The sequence below is a fragment of the Thamnophis elegans genome, chromosome 10 (assembly GCF_009769535.1).
Source record: "Thamnophis elegans isolate rThaEle1 chromosome 10, rThaEle1.pri, whole genome shotgun sequence".
Lineage (NCBI taxonomy): Eukaryota > Metazoa > Chordata > Lepidosauria > Squamata > Colubridae > Thamnophis > Thamnophis elegans.
The window spans coordinates 25,978,490-25,999,284 of NC_045550.1; the positions used below are offsets into that span (position 1 = coordinate 25,978,490).

The following is a 20,795-nucleotide window of genomic DNA, read 5'->3' on the forward strand; positions in this document are numbered from 1 at the left end:
TCTACTGAAGTAAATCTTCCCCTGTTAGAATCTATCTAGCAGTGCAGCTAAAAATTCTTTTTCTATTAAGAGAAAAATGATCCATAATAAAGCTGTTTTTATAGCTTTCTTGATAAGTCAAAACATTTTGTAAAAATGGACCAAACATTCTAGTCAAGTACCTTACAGGAAATAGAGCTAGGCATAGTGAGTTCATAGAAGTGGCCTCTTTTCCCTTGATATACATTAGCCCAAGGAAAGATTCATCACCTTTGTTCTCCAAAACTAGCATCTCCTCCCCCACTTCCTGTCCTGCATAATGACTTTTGTATTATTCTTACAAGAGTTCTGAAATTCAACTAGTTCAGTCAATAACAGCTTTCCCAATATCTTTATTAGGACAGGGTTTAGGACATTTCAGCGGTCCACAGAATCTCTCTCAAATATTCTTATACTTATTTTGTCTATCTTATTTGTCAAATTTGCTGGAAGTTCAGTGGACTTGAGTTTGCTGGAAGTTACAGGGTCTTAAAGTAGCAAAGTAGAAACCTTTGCTAAGCCCGTCTGGTACTGAGCACTTGTCAAATTCAGACTCAGCACCCTGAAGTACTTGAAGCTCCCCACCTTTGCAACACTCACTCACTTTCTGGATTTTCCTGATCTGGTCAGAGAGTGTGTCTAACAGGCGTGTTTTCAGGAAGTCCGTCACCTTGGCCACTCGGCCATCAAGGTAGTAACTGGAATGAAAATGAGAAGGCAACAGTCAGAGGGGCTGCAACTATGTGCTCTCCCTCACCTTGACCAAGGACCGCTGCTGTCCACATTTACATTTCCCCCAAATATTCTCTCTGTTCTGCACAAGGTCAGCTGCTATTGGTGACCTTTGCTTCTTTCTTCTGTTCTTTTTCTATGCTTTTGCCACATGCTTTTTTCCCTGTGCCCCAAATCCCATTATTCTACAAGTTTCTCCATGGTGATATTTTTTTCTTAATTCTTCTTAAATGACTCTAACCTTATATTTCTGTAGTTTTATTTTTACCTGCAGCAATTTGTAAGTCCTGGATAACTTTATTCAATTTAATGAAGAGAGAGACCTCAAGCCAGGAACACATTTCTACATAATGTCTAGAACTATGATAAGTATGAACAATAATGACTATAAAAATAATATTAATAATTGATTACAAGGAATGGAAGTCCCCTCAACTTTCCAGACAGTACATTTACTCAGATTTGTAAATAAATTGACAGACCACGTATAAAAGAATTCTAAACACCAAAAGCAATTCATTTGTTCAAAATAAGAGGAGAAAGCTATTTCCTTCATGTTCTATTTGTCTTAGATGTCCTAATTTTGGTCATTGCAAGCAATAAAGATGGTATGATCCAACCAAAGATTTAGAAGTCCTGTATTGGTATGTTAATTGCCATCATAACAGTTCCTACTAATTAGTCACTTAGATCAAGTAATGATATGCACTCTACTGTAAATACAAAAAAAATCACATACATGGGATAATAGCTAGGCTAGATTCACTGCAGAACCAACAGTCTCAAGTAAAACAACAATGTCAGCTGAAGATCATAGTTGAAATAACCTTGGGAAGATATTGGTTCTGTTATGTACTTTGGAATCATCTTCTTAAATGTTACTATCTGATTCCAACTTCTATTTTCTTTTCTTTCATTTATGCTTTGTTCATAATTTACTGGATGGTACATATAAGACAGGTAAGAGAGTTATCCTGCTCTAAGGTTGGATCTCAGAGACCTGTGGTAAGCTAGAAACTGCTTACCTTTAAGTGGAATATATTGATGGATTGTCTGTATCTAATTTAATATGAAAAAGTCAACGGTAAAATGCAATTTTAGTAAATTAAAATGATGAAGTTATATATAGTATATTCAGATGTAAAGCATATGCTACAATATCTGTGTTGCTACTTGGATGGGGAGACACAAGCTTAAAAATCAATCCTAGAAAAATGAAATGGCTATGGATTAGGAAACCATCCAAAATGTTCTGTGGAAATTGAGTAAATAGTTTTGCATAGGTTTACTCCATTCCACATCAGTTCATTAATTTCTTTTGATTTTCAGTTCCTCTTAAAGAGGAAATGGAAGTAGTGTTAAGAAGGGCCTTTGCACAACTCCATATAGAGCCTTTCTTGGAATAAGAGACCCTGGTCATAGTCATTCCTGGGTTGGTCATTTTTGGTTGGAGTATTGTAACATATTCAACATGGGGGTACTCTTGAAGAGCATTTAAAAATCACAGCTGGTCCAGAATGCAACAACTTGAATAGTTATGGATGCATCTCCATTTGTCCATGTTTTCAGAGCTGCACTGGTTACCATTTTGTCGATAGGTATAATTAAAAATCTTGGTTGTCACTTTTAAAACCCTTCACAACTCAGAATCTGGTTATCCTCATTATTGCCTTCTTCCAATTGGTCAATCTGATAATATCAGATAGAAAGGGTTCCCTCCAGGTTATTAACATCTGTATTTTCCAACAGGCCCTTGGGGATAGATCTCTTATACATCTTGTTCATTCTTCTAGTTGTTTTTATTAATGCTAGCCATAAATACAAGAAAGGCAGGGAAATACTTATTTTATTATTAATGGGTTAGGTTCAGGCTTAGTCAAACTTAATCAGCTTAGAAAAGATCAAATCAAATCAATACAATAGCTGTGATTTCAAGAAGGGATCCTCTTAGTATAGCTAAGACCAGATCCAAACTAGCAGTCAATGTGTGACTGCTTCAAAGTTGTTATTTTAGTTCTTTCAGTTCTTTTTCCTGAAATATTTTAATTAGAATTTATTTCTTGGTTTAGAAAAATCATAGAACCACCACACTACTAACAGAGTGATTTTCCTGTATTCTCAAAACGTGTTATATTTCAATCTAGCAATACTTAGCAGAAAGCGCAAGAGACGCTTAGATCAAATTAATATTGCAAGCTAATAAAAAAACCTTGATCTCAAAAAACTTGGTTTCAAGTAAAATTTGAGTCAGCACTTATAGTTTATAATAGATCCAGCTTTTAATATCTATCATACAGTAGCATGTTAGCTGTCTCACAGCAGCACATTCTAAATATAACTATGCATAAATCCAGCATTGGTTTGTCAACCAGATCTATTCTCTTAAACTACAAGGAGATATGCAGCATTGACAAATGAGAGCTCTGGAACACATTATCAGGCACGCCAATATCTAATTGTCAGATAGTAATGGGTGGAGAACCTAATAGGGAACAAACCAGAGTGGGGAGTGGGAGGATGTCATTCAGGATGTAGATAGACCTAATTATAGTAGCTGCTCCACAGACATGTTGTCTAGCAACCCAGGAGAGGTAAGGACATTTATGCTTGTTTCTTGATCAGTGCCTTTCTGGTCTATTCTGTTTATCTCCTCTGAAGATATTAGTCGTTAAGTCTCTTGTTCTGTATTTCTAAACTAGGTATTATATTATTATTCTCAGTAGGCTCAGAGACCTACTGCTAAGCCTTATAACATTTCCAGGTAAGTCTTGAGAGGAGTTAATGAATTCAGTGCTTTTGTATAGAACTCCCATCCAAGCCAATTGGGCACAAACAAAAGGCATTCCCAGTACAGTAGATCAGATATGCCTGCCCCTCTTGACAGATATGTTTGCTGCTGGAGAACTGAAGTGCCATACAACTGAGAGCAAATGTTGTCTCTCTATCCCTCTAGGGATAAAAAGAGGGATCTAGGGAATTATAGACTGGTCAGTCTAACACTTATACTTGGAGAAATTCTAGAACAGATCATAAACATTACCTTGAAAACAATGAGGTAATTACCAGAAATCAGCATGGGTTTGTAAAGAATAATTCTTGCAAGATTAATTTTATGACTGAGTAGATTGCAGAGATACTGTAGACATAAGATATCTAGATTTCAGCAAAGAATTGGGCAGATTATTAATAACCTACTAAATAATTAGTTAATTAAGAGTGATATGGATAGCATGACAATAAAGGGGCTTGACAATCAATCATTCTCAAACTGCGAGTCAGGGTTCCAAGCAATACATCCACTATTGACATTGTGCTCATCAGTGGTCCCTCATCTAAGAGAGATGGTGAGGTACCACAAGATTTAGTTCTTAACCCTCTCCTCCTGCAGTATTTTCATTAATGATGTGTATGAAGAGACAGAAAAAACGTTATCAAATTTTCAGACACAATAAAATTATATAGCTAATAGAAGATAGAGATAACATTCAAAACAAGCTTGATAGCTCAGAAAAATAAGCTGAAAGAAACAGAACTACAGTATATCTGTATAAGAGAGGTACCATAATAGGCTATGGGAAAGCTGCCTAGTAATTCTATTTGAAAAAAGATCTTTGACATAGCAACCAATTGCAAACTGAATATGAGCTAGTGATACGATTAGCTACCAAAAAAAAACCACCCACATCAACAAAAGTATAGTTTCCAAATCATGGGAAATAGTACAGGTAGTCCTCGACTTACAACTACAATTGAGCTCAAAATTTCTGTTCTTAAGTGAGATATTTGTTAAATGAGTTTTACTCTACTTTACAACCTTTCTTCCAAAGTTGTTAAGTGAATCACTGCAGTTGATAAATTAGTAACATGGTTAAGTGAATCCGGGTTCCCCATTGATTTTGCTTGTCAAAAGGTTGCAAAAGGTGATACATGACCTTGGGACAAAACAATGGTCATAAGTATGACCCAATTGTCAAGCATCTGAATTTTGATCACAGGATTATGAGGATGCTGCAAAAGTCATAAGTTTGAAAAATGGTCATTTCACTTTTTTCAGTGTCTTTGTAAATTTGAACAGCCATTAAATGAACTGCTGTAAGTCGAGGATTACTTGTAATTCCACATTATTCTACTTTGGTCAGAACCCATCTTGAGTATTTTGTCAATTTCTGGGCACTGTACAACAAAGAGAGGCAATTTGCTATAGTGGTTAAAGGGATCAGATTAGAAATTTGGAGATTCTGAGTTCTAGTTCCTCCTTAGGCAAAAAACAAGCTGGGTGACTTTGGGCCAATTATTTCCTCTCATCCCAGGAAGAAGATAATGGAAAACCATGTCTGGAAATCTTGTGGAGAAAACTGCAGCAATGTGCTCAGACATTTGCTGTGAGTCTGCACAGATTTAAAAGCGCACACACACTCTTTAAGAAGGACTTAGTCTTAGATGAACTGGAACAGGTACAGAGAAGGGCAACAAGGGCAATCAAGGCAGCAGCAATGTCCTATAAAGGCAAATTTAAAGGAGCTGGAGATGTTTAGACTTGGGAAAAGATGAGTGAGGAGAGGGTGTGATAGCACACTACTTGTGCACAGAATGAGATCAAGTCCTCCCTCACTGCAGAATGACTTCCTTATAATCTGCAACCTTCTTTTCTAGTTCATCATTTTTATGCTTTTGGCACCCTCTGACCTAATTAGCTTAACATGATATGTAATGTTGACAATTTTATCTTTGGTCAGGAGACTGGACCAGATAGACTTTGATCTCACTAATTACACTCTGAAACTCAATCTAAATTGTTTTGCCCACTTGTCACAGATGTGACAGTGCAGTTTTGCTCTTGCTGGTGGAAGGCCTTTTCATTTGCAACAAATGGATTCCTATGCCTCTCAGGAAGTATTGTCACAAAGATCAAATCAATTCTGTGCAATTCAGACAGTTTTCACTGAGCTTGATTGAAGGGATATTGCCTCCTCTCTGAACACCACATTAAGGCAGGAAAGCAAGTTGCATCACGAACAAAGGGGGATTACTGCCTTCCATCTCAACATATATTATAGTATCATTGTATTTATTTATTTTATTTATATCCCACCTTTATTATTTGAACAACTTAGGATGACAAATATATCTAATACTCCTTCTTCCTTTTTGTATTTTCCTTACAATAACCCTTTGAGATGAGTTGGGCTGAAAAGTGACTGGCCCAAGGTTACCCAGCTGGCTCGTATATCTGTCCATACTGTGCTTGTTGTCTAAATGCATGCACAATAACCAAGTTTAGATTGTCACATAAGCCAAACTGAAGGTTTTTCTGCGGATTTGTATACTAACCATTTCCTTCACTAAACAGAACTATTACATCTACATTTTTCCAGCAATATACACAATTAGTTGCCCAGACCCATTAGTCTCAGACAGGATATAATGAACAAAGTTGGATGGCTTCAGCACAGCTGTTTTTATTTTACTCCAATTTATTGCAGAGGAAACTTTGCTCCATAATCTGACCCTACCTTTTATTTCAGTTAATGGCATTAAGGCCACTTCCCAACACTCAGGAATTTCTAGGGAGGTCTGCTTGAAATTAGATCTACCACCTTTGCTTTCTCCATTCCAGCTCACCCCAAGCCTGGGTCTTGTGTCCACTCTCCTTTTCTCAATATAGATACTGGATCTAATTTATGGGATGTTTATACAAAACTAGGTGCTTCAGGTCTGTTTGTGTGAACAAGTTGCTAAATTCTCAGACATATTAGACATAAGTCTAAACCTAGTATTTTCCACTTTGCTTCATCAAGGTAACATTTTGGTTATCCAGGCAGAGAAGGGAGGAAAGGCTAGCATGTGACTAATAGGAATTTGCACCATAAAGAAGGCTGATCAGTAAAATAATTGCATCAAACAGCATTCTTCTGCATTATCTGCATTATATTCTCCTGCCTTTATTGTACTACAATTAACCATTACTGACATGCTATGTATCCACCAACTCCAATTGCTCAGTTTCAGTTTCTGACTTCTGTTTTTCTTAATAATTTATTATGAAAACATGTGCTGCATTGGATACATGCACACACAATTTTCAAATAAAAGCCTTCACCACACAGCAACACCAAAAACCACGGCAACAGAAGTTCTGATAGGATGTGGATGGGAAGATCATTTTTCAGCAATGGCAGGAGTAGTAATTTCCAGAAAGTAGATGCTCTCCCCCACCCCTGTACCAAATTTCTTCCTAAATCTACATATAAATGTCATACAAATAGGACTTAATTAAGTTTACAAAGTGTAGAAAATTGTAGCAATAAATAAGTTCATGTTTATACTTAATCTAGAAGCATCCACTGCTTTAGTCGAACTTGGAAAAAGATACTGACTGTAACATCTAGATTATTTTGATCTCAGTGATAGGGTCATGGCTGCAAACCACCTTGACATATAGACCAGAGGTGGTATTCAGCAGGTTCTGACCAGTTCTGGAAATTTTGAGTAGTAATACCACCTCTGACTGGCCCTGCCCCCATCTATACTCTGCCTCCCGAGTCCCAGCTAATTGGGAGGGAATGGGGATTTTGCAGTAACCTTCCCCTGTCATGCCCACTAAGTCACGCCCACCAAGCCATGCCATGCCTACCAAGCCACACCCACAGAACCGGTAGTAAAAAAATTTGAATCCAAAACTGATACAGACTCATTATCTGGAATACTACACATTTTGCTTTTTCTTTATTTTGGTCCGTGGAATGGACTCTTTCAAATAATTTTTCTATACTAGATGATCAAATATTCTCTTACTCCACTGATACAACACCTATAAAATGATACATTTTTCATGATACATTTTTCAGGAGCAAATATCTCACAAATGCTCTGCCAGTCACCCTAAAATCATAAAACATGTGATACTAGCAATAAGTAACAAGTTAACATATGGCCAACAGTGACATTTTCATTAAAAGTCAGACTTATTCTCATTATATAGATGTTGGGTTTTTTTTTTTCCTGGGAAAGTAATCTGTATTCCCATATTTCTGAAAGTTAGGAAGAAAAGCAGCATAATGAAAAAGGTTCCATAGCCTACAACAGTCTGGTATATGATACTGTGAACAATGGACCTATATTATCCTAAGTTGCCATAGTTTGTTCTGAACATAACTATGATATTATTTGGAAAATGCTCCCTTCAGAGAGCAATAACCTTGCATAGAGTCGAAGGCAGTGATGGTGAACCTTTTTTGGCTCACGTGCCAAAAGCGGGGGGAGTGAAGGGGGGGTTGTGCGCGGGCATGCCACACATGTGCATGCTTCTTCCCTCTGTGCACATATGCACATGACCAGCATTTTCCCCCCCACACACACATTTGGCACTCTTTTTTCGCCCTCCCCAGGCTCCAGAGGCTTTCTAGGAGCATGGGGAGTCCAAAAACAACCCACAACCCCGAAGGTCCTCCGGAGGCTTCAGGAGCTTCCCTGAAGCCTGTGGAGCGCGAAAAACTGGCTCTACGGGCAAAACGGAAGTTCAAGAATGAACAGAAGTCACTTCCTGTTTGCTCGTGGGGGCGTCTTTTGCCCTCTGGAGCTTTCAGGGAAGACTCCTAAAGGCTCTGGAGGGCAACAAACGACCCTACGGCCAAACTGGAAGTGACTTCTGTTCATTCCTGAATTTCCAGTTTGCCTGTAGGGCTGGTTTTTTGCCTTTTGGAGGCTTCAGGGAAGCCTCCGGAGGGTGAAAAATGGCCTCAAAAAAAGGCTGAAGTCAGCTGGCCAGCGCATGCATGCGTGCTGGAGCTGACAGGGCAACACCCTGCGTGCCCTGACAAATGGCTCTGTGTGCCACCTGTGGCACGCATGCCATAGGTTCGTCATCTCGGGTCTAAGGCATTTCTAAATTCCTATAGCCAGGATTTCTACTATATAATCCAATCAAACTTCCTTCAGTAACAATAATCCAGTCTTGGTAAATGCTGCACATGAGTTTTTCAGAAAATATCTTGTATTATCACTGGATAGTGAAACATTATTGCTCAGATAAACAATAAAAAAAGCAGAAATTGCTTCTTTCCATCTACTTTTTTTCTGAAGCCCACTGGCTCAGCACTGAGTCTACATTCAGTCACTTCCCTACAAGCTGTTCCTTACAACAGCAGGTAAATGTGACCCACCTGCTAGCCTATAAAGCAGTGGCCCCCAAACTTTTGGGCACCATGGATTGGTCCTGTTAAGAAAGGTTTTTCCACGGACTGGAGGGAGTGTGGTTTTCTGTGCTGCCTGCATCCCATGGATGGGGGTTTGCTTGTTTGCACCAGTTGCTGGCATGCCACGGACCAGTGTTGGTCAATGGATCAGGGATTGGGAACCCCTGCTATAAGCCATTAATTATTCAGGAAACTAAGCTGACTTCCAATGTGAACTTCCTTCAGAATACCATCTTACCTGAATATGAAGTACTCCAGGGGCTTGCTAGGGCTTTGTTGAATAGCCTTTTTTAATCTTCATGTGAAGTCTCTTTGCTCTATAGTCAGAATAAACACTATAAGAGAGGTGATAGCTGAATAACAAAGCTCAGCAGTCCCAGCTAGCAATACTAAAGAAGGAGGATGCTGAAAGTTATTATTCAACTTAATGACTGCCGATTATCTACACCAGTGTTTTCAGCTTTGGCAACTTTAATATATGTAGACTTCAACTCCCAAAATTTCTGGGAATTGGTCCACATGTCTTAAAGATGCCAAGGTTGATCTACACCTATGGTTTAGGTTCTGCTAAACTACAGGAGTATGTAATCTATTGTCACCTGCTGAATTTCTTTGACTTTACTTAATTAGAAGGGCAACTCTTTCTTTTTTTTCATGCAAAAGACTGAACAGAAAGAACAGAATGAGAATACATTTCAGAGTTCTCTGAAGACCCTGTCAACCCAAGATTCTTATTATGATCATTGTTTTATAAACATTGAAAGAGGAAAAAGAGGGGGGGGGGAATACCTACTGTTGCCAGGTAACTGCATCCACTATGTGCCCTGCCACCTTCATGAACCTGTGAAATACAGAAAGCAGGTAAGTTTATGGGCATAAGAGAAAGGCATACATGTGTACACATGCACATGCATGTACACACACTTCCTACATACGCATATGTCCCTCTATCTTTGAAAAAATCCAAGAATGAGATAGTTCTTCTATCAAATACCCCAAATGATTACACTTTTGTGAGAGCCATGCTTCAAAATAAATGAGCCAAATGCAGTACGGAATAAATATTCATGCTTACTTCAGTTCTGAATACACTTTTTCGATGAAAGGAAAATCTAATTTAAATAAATTTAAGCCAACAATCCTGTCTCAATCAGTGCTATAGTACTTAAAATCACAACCTCTTAAAACAGTTTTCTGAACATGGCTTCTTATGAATATTTTGAAATTGCAAGTCTTCAAATTCCCACCAAATATGGTTTAAAACAGGCACTATTTTTAGAGAAAGGCAAGGGAGACAACTCTGGCAGTTGGCTGGGAAATGTGTATCAGATTATAAAGTGGGCAAAAGCAATATGTGTAAATACTTAAGTATACATAAGTGTGTGACGCCATGGCTATCTAAAATATATGGAATGATTTGATTTCACAACTAGAACTGAAAGTGCCTTAGCATTTTCCGATCACAAAACTACATCTAATTTTGGAAGGAAAAAGATACAATTTCAGAAGAAAAGATTTCCAATTCTTTCCCCAATGCTGCTGCGTGGATTAAACTGGCAGACCCTCCCAATTGTGTTCCATTTAAAAATTGTTGAGAAATCTGCAGAGATTTCCCAACAAAACCTGCCATTTATTACGCAATCGCAACATGTAGTTCATGGAATTTTATAGCGAGAACCAGATGTTATTGTCTTCTGTTTATAATCCACCAGTGTTTTTTTCACTATAAAGAATCCCTTAAGAAAGAAAAGATGGAGCAATTGCACAATGTGCACTGATGGATAGAATTACAAATAAGTCTGGAAGCACAGCTAATCATGGGGAATTCTTTCAATTAGTTTAGTCATGTAATACAATCTCAGTAACTGTGAATACTGAGAGTGAAAACGTAAGAAACATGCTATAGTGAGTTGCACTCATACTATGAGTCACAATGTTCCTGTTCCAATGGTGATTTTAACATGACTTGCTAACCACACACACATTTATTCATTCCAAATTTGAAATAAAATTGTTCTCCTGAATCAGCAATAGCATCGTATTGATACATTTATTCAGCACAAAAATATGAAGAGTACTAACCCTGCCTTATTTATGGCTTCGGCCTTGCTAACAGATAATTTAGATAGTAAATAATTTACTTTTGTGGCATGCCACAAATTATTATTAATAATTTACTATTAAATTATTCACTATTAAATTCTAATTCATATTGATAATACTATGCTGTGTTCCATCAATGGATTTCTTCCTGCAGATTTTAAACGAATGGGTAGAGTACTAATCCCTGCACAGCAGGGGGGAAAGATTTCATATCTCCCCTCCTCAATCGGAACCACTCCCAAAATGAAGCAATTCAGGCAGAATATTAAGAGAAAATTCATTTTCTTTTTTCTCATGGCAATGTATCTAGGAGGGGATTTGTGAAAGGTGGACTGAGGAGATTGCAATGATTTGGAAAGTTTGGTAGTTTCATGTTTTGGCACAAAAAAAGAAGGGGTTTCCCAACTTTCAGTAGATCAACATAGTTTCTGCTGGTCTTATTTTTGAGATCTTTGAGTGAGTTTTATGATAAGATAATGATAAGAGTTTTGTCCAAATATATCACAGAGTGGAATGGCTGGAATTGTCTTGTGGTTCTGGTGTTGGACATTGGAGTAGTAGCTGGATCAACGAAAAGAGGTAACAGAAGCAGCAGTGAAGGTAGAGGTGGACACAAAGCAGTAGTAGAATTGGAATTCCCATTCAGCTGTTAGAAAGTGCCATCACTCAGCTTTTTCGCAGCATGTCCGTCATAGTAGAGCTGTAGAAGATCTCTCCCTTCTTTGCTTTTTTCCAATATCTAATTAGAGTTCCAGGAGTTTCCACATATTTTCTTGTGCTCATTGGAACTTATTAGACCATATTATTATCATTGGATCATATTATAGATAGCGCCCCTTTCCAAAGAGTGATATTTTACTCTTTGGACAGTTCCCCAGTAACAATCCATTTACAAAATTCAGAAGACTCTTTAAAAAAATAATAAAAGCAGTATTTGGAAGGGGAAAGCCATATCAAATAGTCAACTTGAACTAATTCTACCAGCACTGAATTATGTGTTCATTCACCTGAGTCTTGGTAATGCAATTTTATAGGAAAAATGAGTATACCAGTCCAAAAAAGAACACAATCTACTTTGCATATTTTATATCATTTATTTTCTGGCAAACATACAGAAACAGTGGTACCTTCTAACCAAATTCTAAAATTGGGATAACCTATAGGCCAGATCCACCTGAAATCCTCCCCAATGAGATATAGGTAGCCCTTGAGTTACAACTATTTGTTCAGAGACTGTTTGAAGTTAAGGTGGTGCTAAACTAAGGAACTTATGACCAGTTCTTGATGTTACAGACATTGCAGTGCTCCTAAAGTCATGTGATCAAAATTCAGGTGCTTGATAACTCACCCACATTTCAGGACCACAGGAGCACTTCGACTCCTCCATTCACACATCTACTCCCCATCTATGCCCTCTGTGCACCCTTGCATTCTGTATGCCCTAACTGACCTTCACAGTCTTCTTGCTTCTGCTACTGATCAAACAGGCCAGGGCAGCTCCTGGCTACACAAGGATTTCTTTTTTGCAAGACCTGGGAAAGATGGTCTCACTTGGTCAGTAGCTGGGGAGATGAAGGCTGGACTGTGAAGCTTCCTGAGGCAGCTGTGGGTTTTGTGCCATATTGCTAGGGCAGCTGGGGCTTCCAGTAGTAACTGAAGCTTTTGGTTGTGCTGCAGCTCAAGGGTTTCTTCCACATAAAACGATGTAGCCAATTGATTTAGTTTCATTTGATTTATCTACAATTACATTTATAATCTTTGACACCCAAACATAAATATGCAATACTTTGTAAATCTTCATGTGCCGATTTCAGTTTTTAATTTTAGTCAAGCACAGATAACCTCAAAACTGCAGACAAACTTAAGAAAAGTAGGGAAGTTAAACAGAGTTCTTAAATACTGGTCCTGAGACAAAATTTACCCAATCTCCACCAATAATTGAGATTATTTTAATTCTTAAAAGAGTTTTTAAGGATTATTCTCTATGTGCCAACAGCAATTCTGACCCTAGGGGAAAAAAGGCCAGTAACAAGAAGTCAGCCTAAAACTGTTCAAGATATGGTTTAATCATAGAGTATTGAGAAGGTTTTATAACCAATTAGAACCTTCAAAGCCTTGTTTATAATTAAGAAGATGTGGTATATATACATCAGTGCTGCATGAGCTGCATTGGTTATCTATTTGTTTCCAACACCAATTTAATCTTGAAAGCTTTTCATGGCACGGAACCAGGTTATTTGAGAAGTGGTGTCTATCTAATTTCATCTGCCTGTTCCCCAAGATCCAAACGAGTGGTCATTTTATGGATTTTGTTGTCTAAGAAGCTCCATCTGGTGGGCCTTAGGTGGCAGTTCATTTTGCTATGATTCACCTGCATTGTAGAATCTTCTTCCATCTGACGTGAGAATGGCCTCATTGCTTCTAAGCTTCTGAAGATCCCTCAAGACCTGGTTATTCCCCAGGGAATGGATGAATTAATTAAGCAGCTTTATATTATTAACATCCCCCCTTCTATGTATTTCCTTGTTCCAAAATTTATTCCTATTTTTTTTAAATTGTTAATGATAACTTTTTATGTTTTTATTGTTTTAATCTTGTATGCTGCATAGAGTCATTTGCTTTATGGGATGAGTGGCTCATTTAGATAAATAAACAAAAAATAAATAAAATTTATTTAAAATTTAATTTTTTAAAAAAATTCTTCAAATTTTTATTTTGTTCTTCTTGCTTTTCCATGATCCATGTGTAAAATGATTTTTATAGTTAAGATGTATGATATCTATGATATTGGCCAGATATACTTGAAGAATTCCCTGCCAAAAGTCTGCTACATTGGTTATACCTGTTGTCATTTTCATAAATCTATGCCAGCTACTAGCAATTACCCTGTTTTCCCACAGGTGCTTAAAAAGATTGATTTATTGTTCATTCTAATAACTTCCAGGGTATAAAAGTCAAACTAACTACTCTATAACTCCTCAACTTCTCCTTCTTAAATATAGATGTCACACATTTGTTCTTTTCCAGTCTTTTGAGTTTTTTCCCCTTCTTCTGCAAGAATCAGAAGTAATTGCTTGGGCTACAAGATATTTCTCCAGCATTTGATAGTTATTCTTTGATGTGTGCTTTTCTTTCCTGATCCACATCTGTTTTCCTTCCTTGTTTGTCATATATCAACATTCTACAGCATACAATATATAAAAATGGGCTCTGAATTAGCGAATGGTCGGAGAACTGTCTCAGAACATATCTGAATGTCTGCAATGTCAGTCAGATCTTGGGAAAGAAATTTATGGCAATCTCTAATATCAATGATAATACTTGCAATATGTAAAAAAAAAAACCAGCAATGTTTATATAGTACAATGTTTGTTCATATGAAGGACAGGTAGAGTCAATTTTATGTAACAAGAAGAAAAAAAGAGTGAATCTCACACCTTATAGGAATAATAAACATGCACAAATGACAGCGTTCATCTACTGTTTTCTATTAAATTTAACTGTTCATGAAAAGAACTTTCCTAGAAAAATACTTCATAGTTTTAGAGCATGTATTTTAGGCAGGTTTAACAGTAGCACATTTTTATCTCTAACTCTCTATCAGATTTATATCATCCTGCTCTTTTGGTTGTCCACAATAACACACAAAATATAATAATATTCAAAAATACACATTGTAATTACAGTAAAATAAAGTTAAAAAAAATCCTTAGCATCAGACCCCATAAGCCCTCTGGGATAGCTCTGTTTTAACCTTTTTCCAAAAGGCAGATGGGAAGCCATTCCAGAGAGCCAGGCCCATCGCATAAAAATATTTCCAGGCTTCAGCCTCTCAAACCTCCCAAAACTGTAGACAACCAGCTGCTTCTGCTTGCTCAACTAAAGTGGTCAGGCTGACTGTGGAGAGATGCAGTCCTGCAAATAATTTGGTACTAAACCATAATGCAGGTTAACTGAGGAATCTCTCTTCATTTTCATATATGGTAAAACAACCTGCAAGTAATAAAAACAGAAGTCTCTAGTAGACTGCCACGGGATTATTTCTATGTGACAGAAGGAAAAGTGTGGGCTATAAAGTGGTCTGTGTCTGAAATTAATTTCTCTTTCACTATAGGTGCTTCTAGCTCAGGGCTGTCAAACTTGCGTTATCATGGCATCATCACATGACGTATTGGGACATTTCCCCCTTCGCTAAACCGGGCGGGGCCATGGCCAGTGCATGATGCACATGGCCCATGAGTTTGACAGCCCTGTTCTAGCTAACTGTTGTTATTCAGCAACTCCCCTATTGTGTTAATGGAATTTTATAGGGGGATTCATATGACATTATTTTTATTTATAACCTCTCATGATTCCAACTGCTTCCTCCATATTTTTTTCTTAAAAGATGAAATAGTTGCACTTTATGTTTTAATTGGTAATATTAGTAATCTTCCATCTGACAATACCCAATGAAGATTAAGGGGGACTGGGGCTTTAAAATAAGCTTTATGATTTAAATTATTTCCTGGGTGTATGGGGCAAGGGGCAAATGGTTTCTTCTGCAGATTTTCAAATCGTGTGTATATATATGAAAGAGCATTGAATCTCCAAGAACATGCATAATCTACAATGCTTTTATTGTTGATGACGTTGTGGCTTTTTAGCGGAGAGTCCTGACACAACCACTTACCCCAGAGTTAAAATCATAAAATCATAACTTTAAGTCAACCACAGCTGTTCCAGATTAAAAATAATGAAGTAAACTATTTTTACTATTTTACTATTTTTACTATTCTTCCAATTCAATTTTTACCATTTAAATGGTTTAGCATACCTTATCAATGATGTAGTTCAGGAGTGTCAAACTCGATTTCATTGAGAACCATATTAGGGTTGTGTTTGACCTTGGGGGCCAGGGTGGGTGTGGCCAGCTTGACATCACTCATGTCAGGGGTGCAGGTGGTGGCCTGAGCCCTCTGCCAGAAAAAACAGGGTCCCAAGTTTCATTTTCACCTGCGACGGCCTCCTGCAACCCTCTACCAGTGAAAACTGAACTTGGGAAGGCTCACACGACCCTCCCGAGCTCCGCTTTCACTGGCAGAGGAACCACAGTCCAGTCTTTCACTGTTTTCAGGGTGGCCCTGCGGGCCAGATCTAAGCACCTTGCAGGTTGAATCCGAGCCCCGGGCCCTGAGTTTGACACCCCTGATGTAGTTGATGACTCAACCAGAGATTGGGACCTGTCCTACAAGCATGACCCTATTCCTCCAATTGCTAAACACTAGACTAGAGGGTTGACTGAATGCTTGTCTTCTGTAGAAGTGCTTGTCTATTATTCCATACTCCTTATGTACGTTTTAAAAATATGTAAGTTTTTAAAACTTTTGAAAGAACATTAGTCCTATGATGAGAAACAGTTGAACTAACCCAAGAAAGGGAATTAGATTTTATCATTGTGTGTTGTTTGTTTTGTCACTAATATGTGCATTACAGGTTTTCATATACTTTTCCTAACATGGAGTTTTACGTGGCCATCTTTTGGAGTGTTTTTATTATTTTAGACAGGGAGTTCATTTTTGGCTTCTCCATGGCTTTGAGTGCTGATGCCAGCCTTAATGCACAATGGAGGTTTATAATGCAGATAGTAAAATGTATGCTATTTGTACACTTGTAAATGTACACTTTTTCTAGACTGAAATATAGCACTTTGATGGAGCAATCTGTCTGTGCCCTAATTCTTTCCATTATTCCATTCTCAAAATCCACATTTGGCTAGAGAAGGAAAAATAATTTCCCCATAAAGCAGTCTTCCCCAACTTCTCCATCAAACTATGGGACTATAACGTATGTAATATTGCTTGAGAATTCTGGAAGTATTCATCTGGAGGACACAAGGCTGGAAAAATATATCTTAGATATACTTATTAATGCAGATATATTTGTGACAATGTATGATATAATATGAATTATTTGATGAATATTAAAAATGGCAAGATACCACAGAAATGCACACTTGCACAACTGAATTATAAGGAATCTGTTAAATGTTCTAAATATGGTGACTTTTAGAAGAATTCAACTATAAGATATCCAGTTAGTAAGATAATGGCTACAGCTTAACAGAGGTTGGGACTGCAGTTTTAAAGCATGCAAAAAAAGATCATAAACATGAACATTCCCTTCAAAGGAGGCAACTTAAATCAAATAAACTGTCAAGGTAGTCTGCATACCTATCTGACAGCACAAACTATAAAGATGATACACTTATTTCAGGGATGCATAATGTTTTCTCTTATACGAAAACCATTTTTTAAATGTGTTCATCTTTATTATATGGTCAAACATCAATAACACAAGAAAGTTGGCAATGTACTTCACCCTGTTTTCACACTTCTAAAGTTTTTTTTATTACTTTTACTTCCGTTGGTAGGAAAGCCCACTGTTTGATGCAGATACTTCAAAGGAATTTTTTGTTATAAGGTTAGACACATAAGTTAGGAAGTAGGTAGACAGTGTGACAGCAAGCCGAATACTTTGCTTCACTATGTTACATATTTGAGAAAAAGTATATACACTAAGAATCTGACTGAAAAGCCTTTCTCATTATATATGCGCGCACACACACACTGTATGTGTGCGTATATGTATGCACTGAATATACTGTATACATGTGCAAATACACACACACACACACTGTATGTGTATATATATATATATGTATGCACCAGGGGTGGGTTCTGGCAGCCGCTACTGCCAGTTCGCTTGTGGTCGTGCAGCATGCACGTGTTTGCTTAATGTGGCTGTGTGCGCATGCGCAGTACTATACAAATGTTTCTGCACATGTGCTGCCAGAAGAACCAATTCGGGGGCGTGGCAGGCCTGGGTCACTGCCAGTTCCAATGACCCAGGCTGCCAAACCACTACCAGTTTGGCTGAAATGGTCCAAACCGGTAGGAACCCACCACTGGTATGCACTGTATATATTGTATACATATGTGTGTGTATACACACATATGAGATATGTTCCAGATTTTGTATATGTATACACATAAATACATACACACACATGTGGATGTGTATTTGTGTATGTGTATACAGTGTACATACACACTCATATACACATACACAAACGTTTTAACCATTAAGGAAATGGTTACCATCTTACCACAATAACAAAAACAAGCAAAACAAGAACAAGAAAGTAAGGAGAAAAATCTGGAACATATCTCATTTCAAAGAATGTATGACTGTTGTGATGGCGGGAAAGTTTATGGACCCAAAATCTTCCAATGCCTTCTAAAATGTGGGGCCTGTTCATGTTTAAAATTCTCAACCACAAAACATGGTTTATATTTTTATTCAAGTGCAAGTGTTCCAACTGAAACCAAGAATAAAGCAGAAATTACCTAGATACAATAAAATTTGACCCAGCAAAAAAATACATACAGAAATGCAACTTTAATAGGCCTATTTGTTGTATTTACACCCACATGCACTTTGTACTTTCAAGCATACTTTCTAGCATTTGAGTTACAGGAAACCATTTCTATTTCAACTGATGCAACTGAATCCAAAGTTGTGCTGTACTGATTGGTTGTTATCGTCTAACATTGTATATACTACTTTCAGCTCTTTGAAGCATCTTAGCAGTTTTTCAAATTTTGAAGGAAAAAAAAAACAACCAAAAAAGGTTATGCAGGAACTACTGGCTATTCAATTGCACAAACTTTATGTTGCAAATCAAAGCGAATAATCTGTTTAAAAGTGAAAATACAGTGTTCAATTCATTGATACTTTTGTCATAAACAAAATACATAGTTGAAGCCAGTGTCATTATAAATAAGGCACAAAGCATAGCCAGTCCTTTTTAGACAGTATACCTTTACTCACCATCATTTACACACACTTCAGGTTTTAACCTAGGCTGCCTGTTGTGTATGTTTAGACAGAAAAAGAAACTTATTCACTAGATTCCCCTTTTAATGAAATATACTGATGTATTTTTTCCTGTAGCATGTAGCCTTCTTTCTTCTCCTTTTTCATAATCTTTGAGGTTAAATAAATGGATTCTTTCCATGGTTTAGAGTCGTATTAATATAATTATACATGGGCAAGAAAACTAACTGCATCAGTTATTCTTTATTAGTATACATTGAAATGGGACTACAATTCTTTAAGAAATCAGCAGAATTATTAGTGATTGGAAACAGTCATTTCTGTTTTACGGGCCACATCTTGGAGCTTATTCTCATAAAATCTGTGCTAAATTTTTCTTCATCTTGATCTCTGGTTACTGTTTCTCTAAAATTCCCTAATAGTAGAAATCGATGTATATTTCAAAGTCTGAACCAAACAAAGCAAAAACAAACAAACAAACCCAACAACATTCTGTCCATTAAGCAGAAGATATTGAGGAAGAAAAACCTAATTATATGTAGTTCTCTTTTCAACTTTGTGATTATTGAAGTGTTCACTAAGTGAAACTGCAATTAGGCTTATGATCTTGGTGATAGCATGTATAAGACCTTTAACCATGGCCCAGAACATTTTTACAGTGACTGAAACATCTTACACGTATGCCAAATCAATCAGAAAGTGAGAGAGGGAATGCTCAATCATCCCATGTCCTTCCTTCAGCTCTGAGACGTAGTGCACAGGATCAGCTTTGACTAAAAAACTAGCAGTTCTCCTTTCTTTTAGATTTAGTTGCTAAAACATATATCACAAAACTAGAATGAACATAGTTTTTTTTTTTTTTTACTCCTATTGCAAGAAAAGATATCATATTCCTGTTTAGATACTATTAGAAAACCCTGGGTAGTTTAGGTGCTTGCTGTCATCTTAACATGTGGTTTGTAAGCAGATATGGCAAACACAGCAATGCCCAAGGGATCAGAAAATATCAATTTAAAATTTATAATGTTAAAAGAGTAGTTGTAAAAGACTACTTTAGAGTCAACAGGCTGGATAAATTCTCTGTGGGGACAAGGTCATAGAACATATGGTGGTATCACAGTTCCCTGAGTTTCTTAAGGAATGATTAGTGAAGTTATTTCTAATCTCAAATTGTTACTTAAATTGATCATCATGGAAGTTAATGGGGGAGTGCATCCCTTTTGGTTCTATAGGACCTACTTAGCCAATACTACTTTTGAACATGGCATTGTCTATAGTTCCTTGGAGGGCATAGGTCAGTAGCGCATTGTCTGTGATAATTGAAATCAGCATGATGTAATTCTTTGTGAGGCCTACTTTCTCCTGCTTCACCACACAGTAGCAAAGGAGAGGCTAGTCAGTCACTTGTTAAAATTCAGAATTTTCCCATCCTTGCCCCAAATTACATCATTGTTTTGATTGGTGAATTATTTCCTGTCACCTGTAATGTTCAGAAAGACACAGGGCATCAAAGCCAGAAAGATTAAGCAATCACTATGCTTAATATATCCCAACATGAGAAAGCTTTAACAGAAGTAATGCTGCAGGATAGGAATTGGCAATAAGGTCACCAAATGTTATGTAATTTAGTTTCTGCTCCAGGATGGGCGGGAAATAGTTGGCCAATGGGGAAAAGCATGACCAGTTGCCAGTCCCCTCACATTTGGCAATAAGATGTCTTGGAATGGTTCTGATCTCTCATATCTGATGGTGATGGAGCTCTTTACTAGACTGTGCATTATTCTTTTAGCCTACAATGAGAAATTCAAAGCTTCCCTATTATTAGAAATAAGAGATTATATAGTAATTCTGAAGATAGGTGTATCTTCC

General features: G+C 37.3%; 1 protein-coding gene across 1 annotated transcript in view; it reads right to left on the minus strand.

Annotated features, from left to right (window-relative positions):
- HPSE2 (heparanase 2 (inactive)) overlaps nucleotides 1-20,795 on the minus strand; it is a 144,507-nt gene that overhangs the window by 14,329 nt on the left and 109,383 nt on the right. The window contains 2 exon segments of the mRNA XM_032225874.1: nucleotides 623-716; nucleotides 9,739-9,786. Coding sequence (XP_032081765.1) covers nucleotides 623-716; nucleotides 9,739-9,786 — 142 coding nt within the window.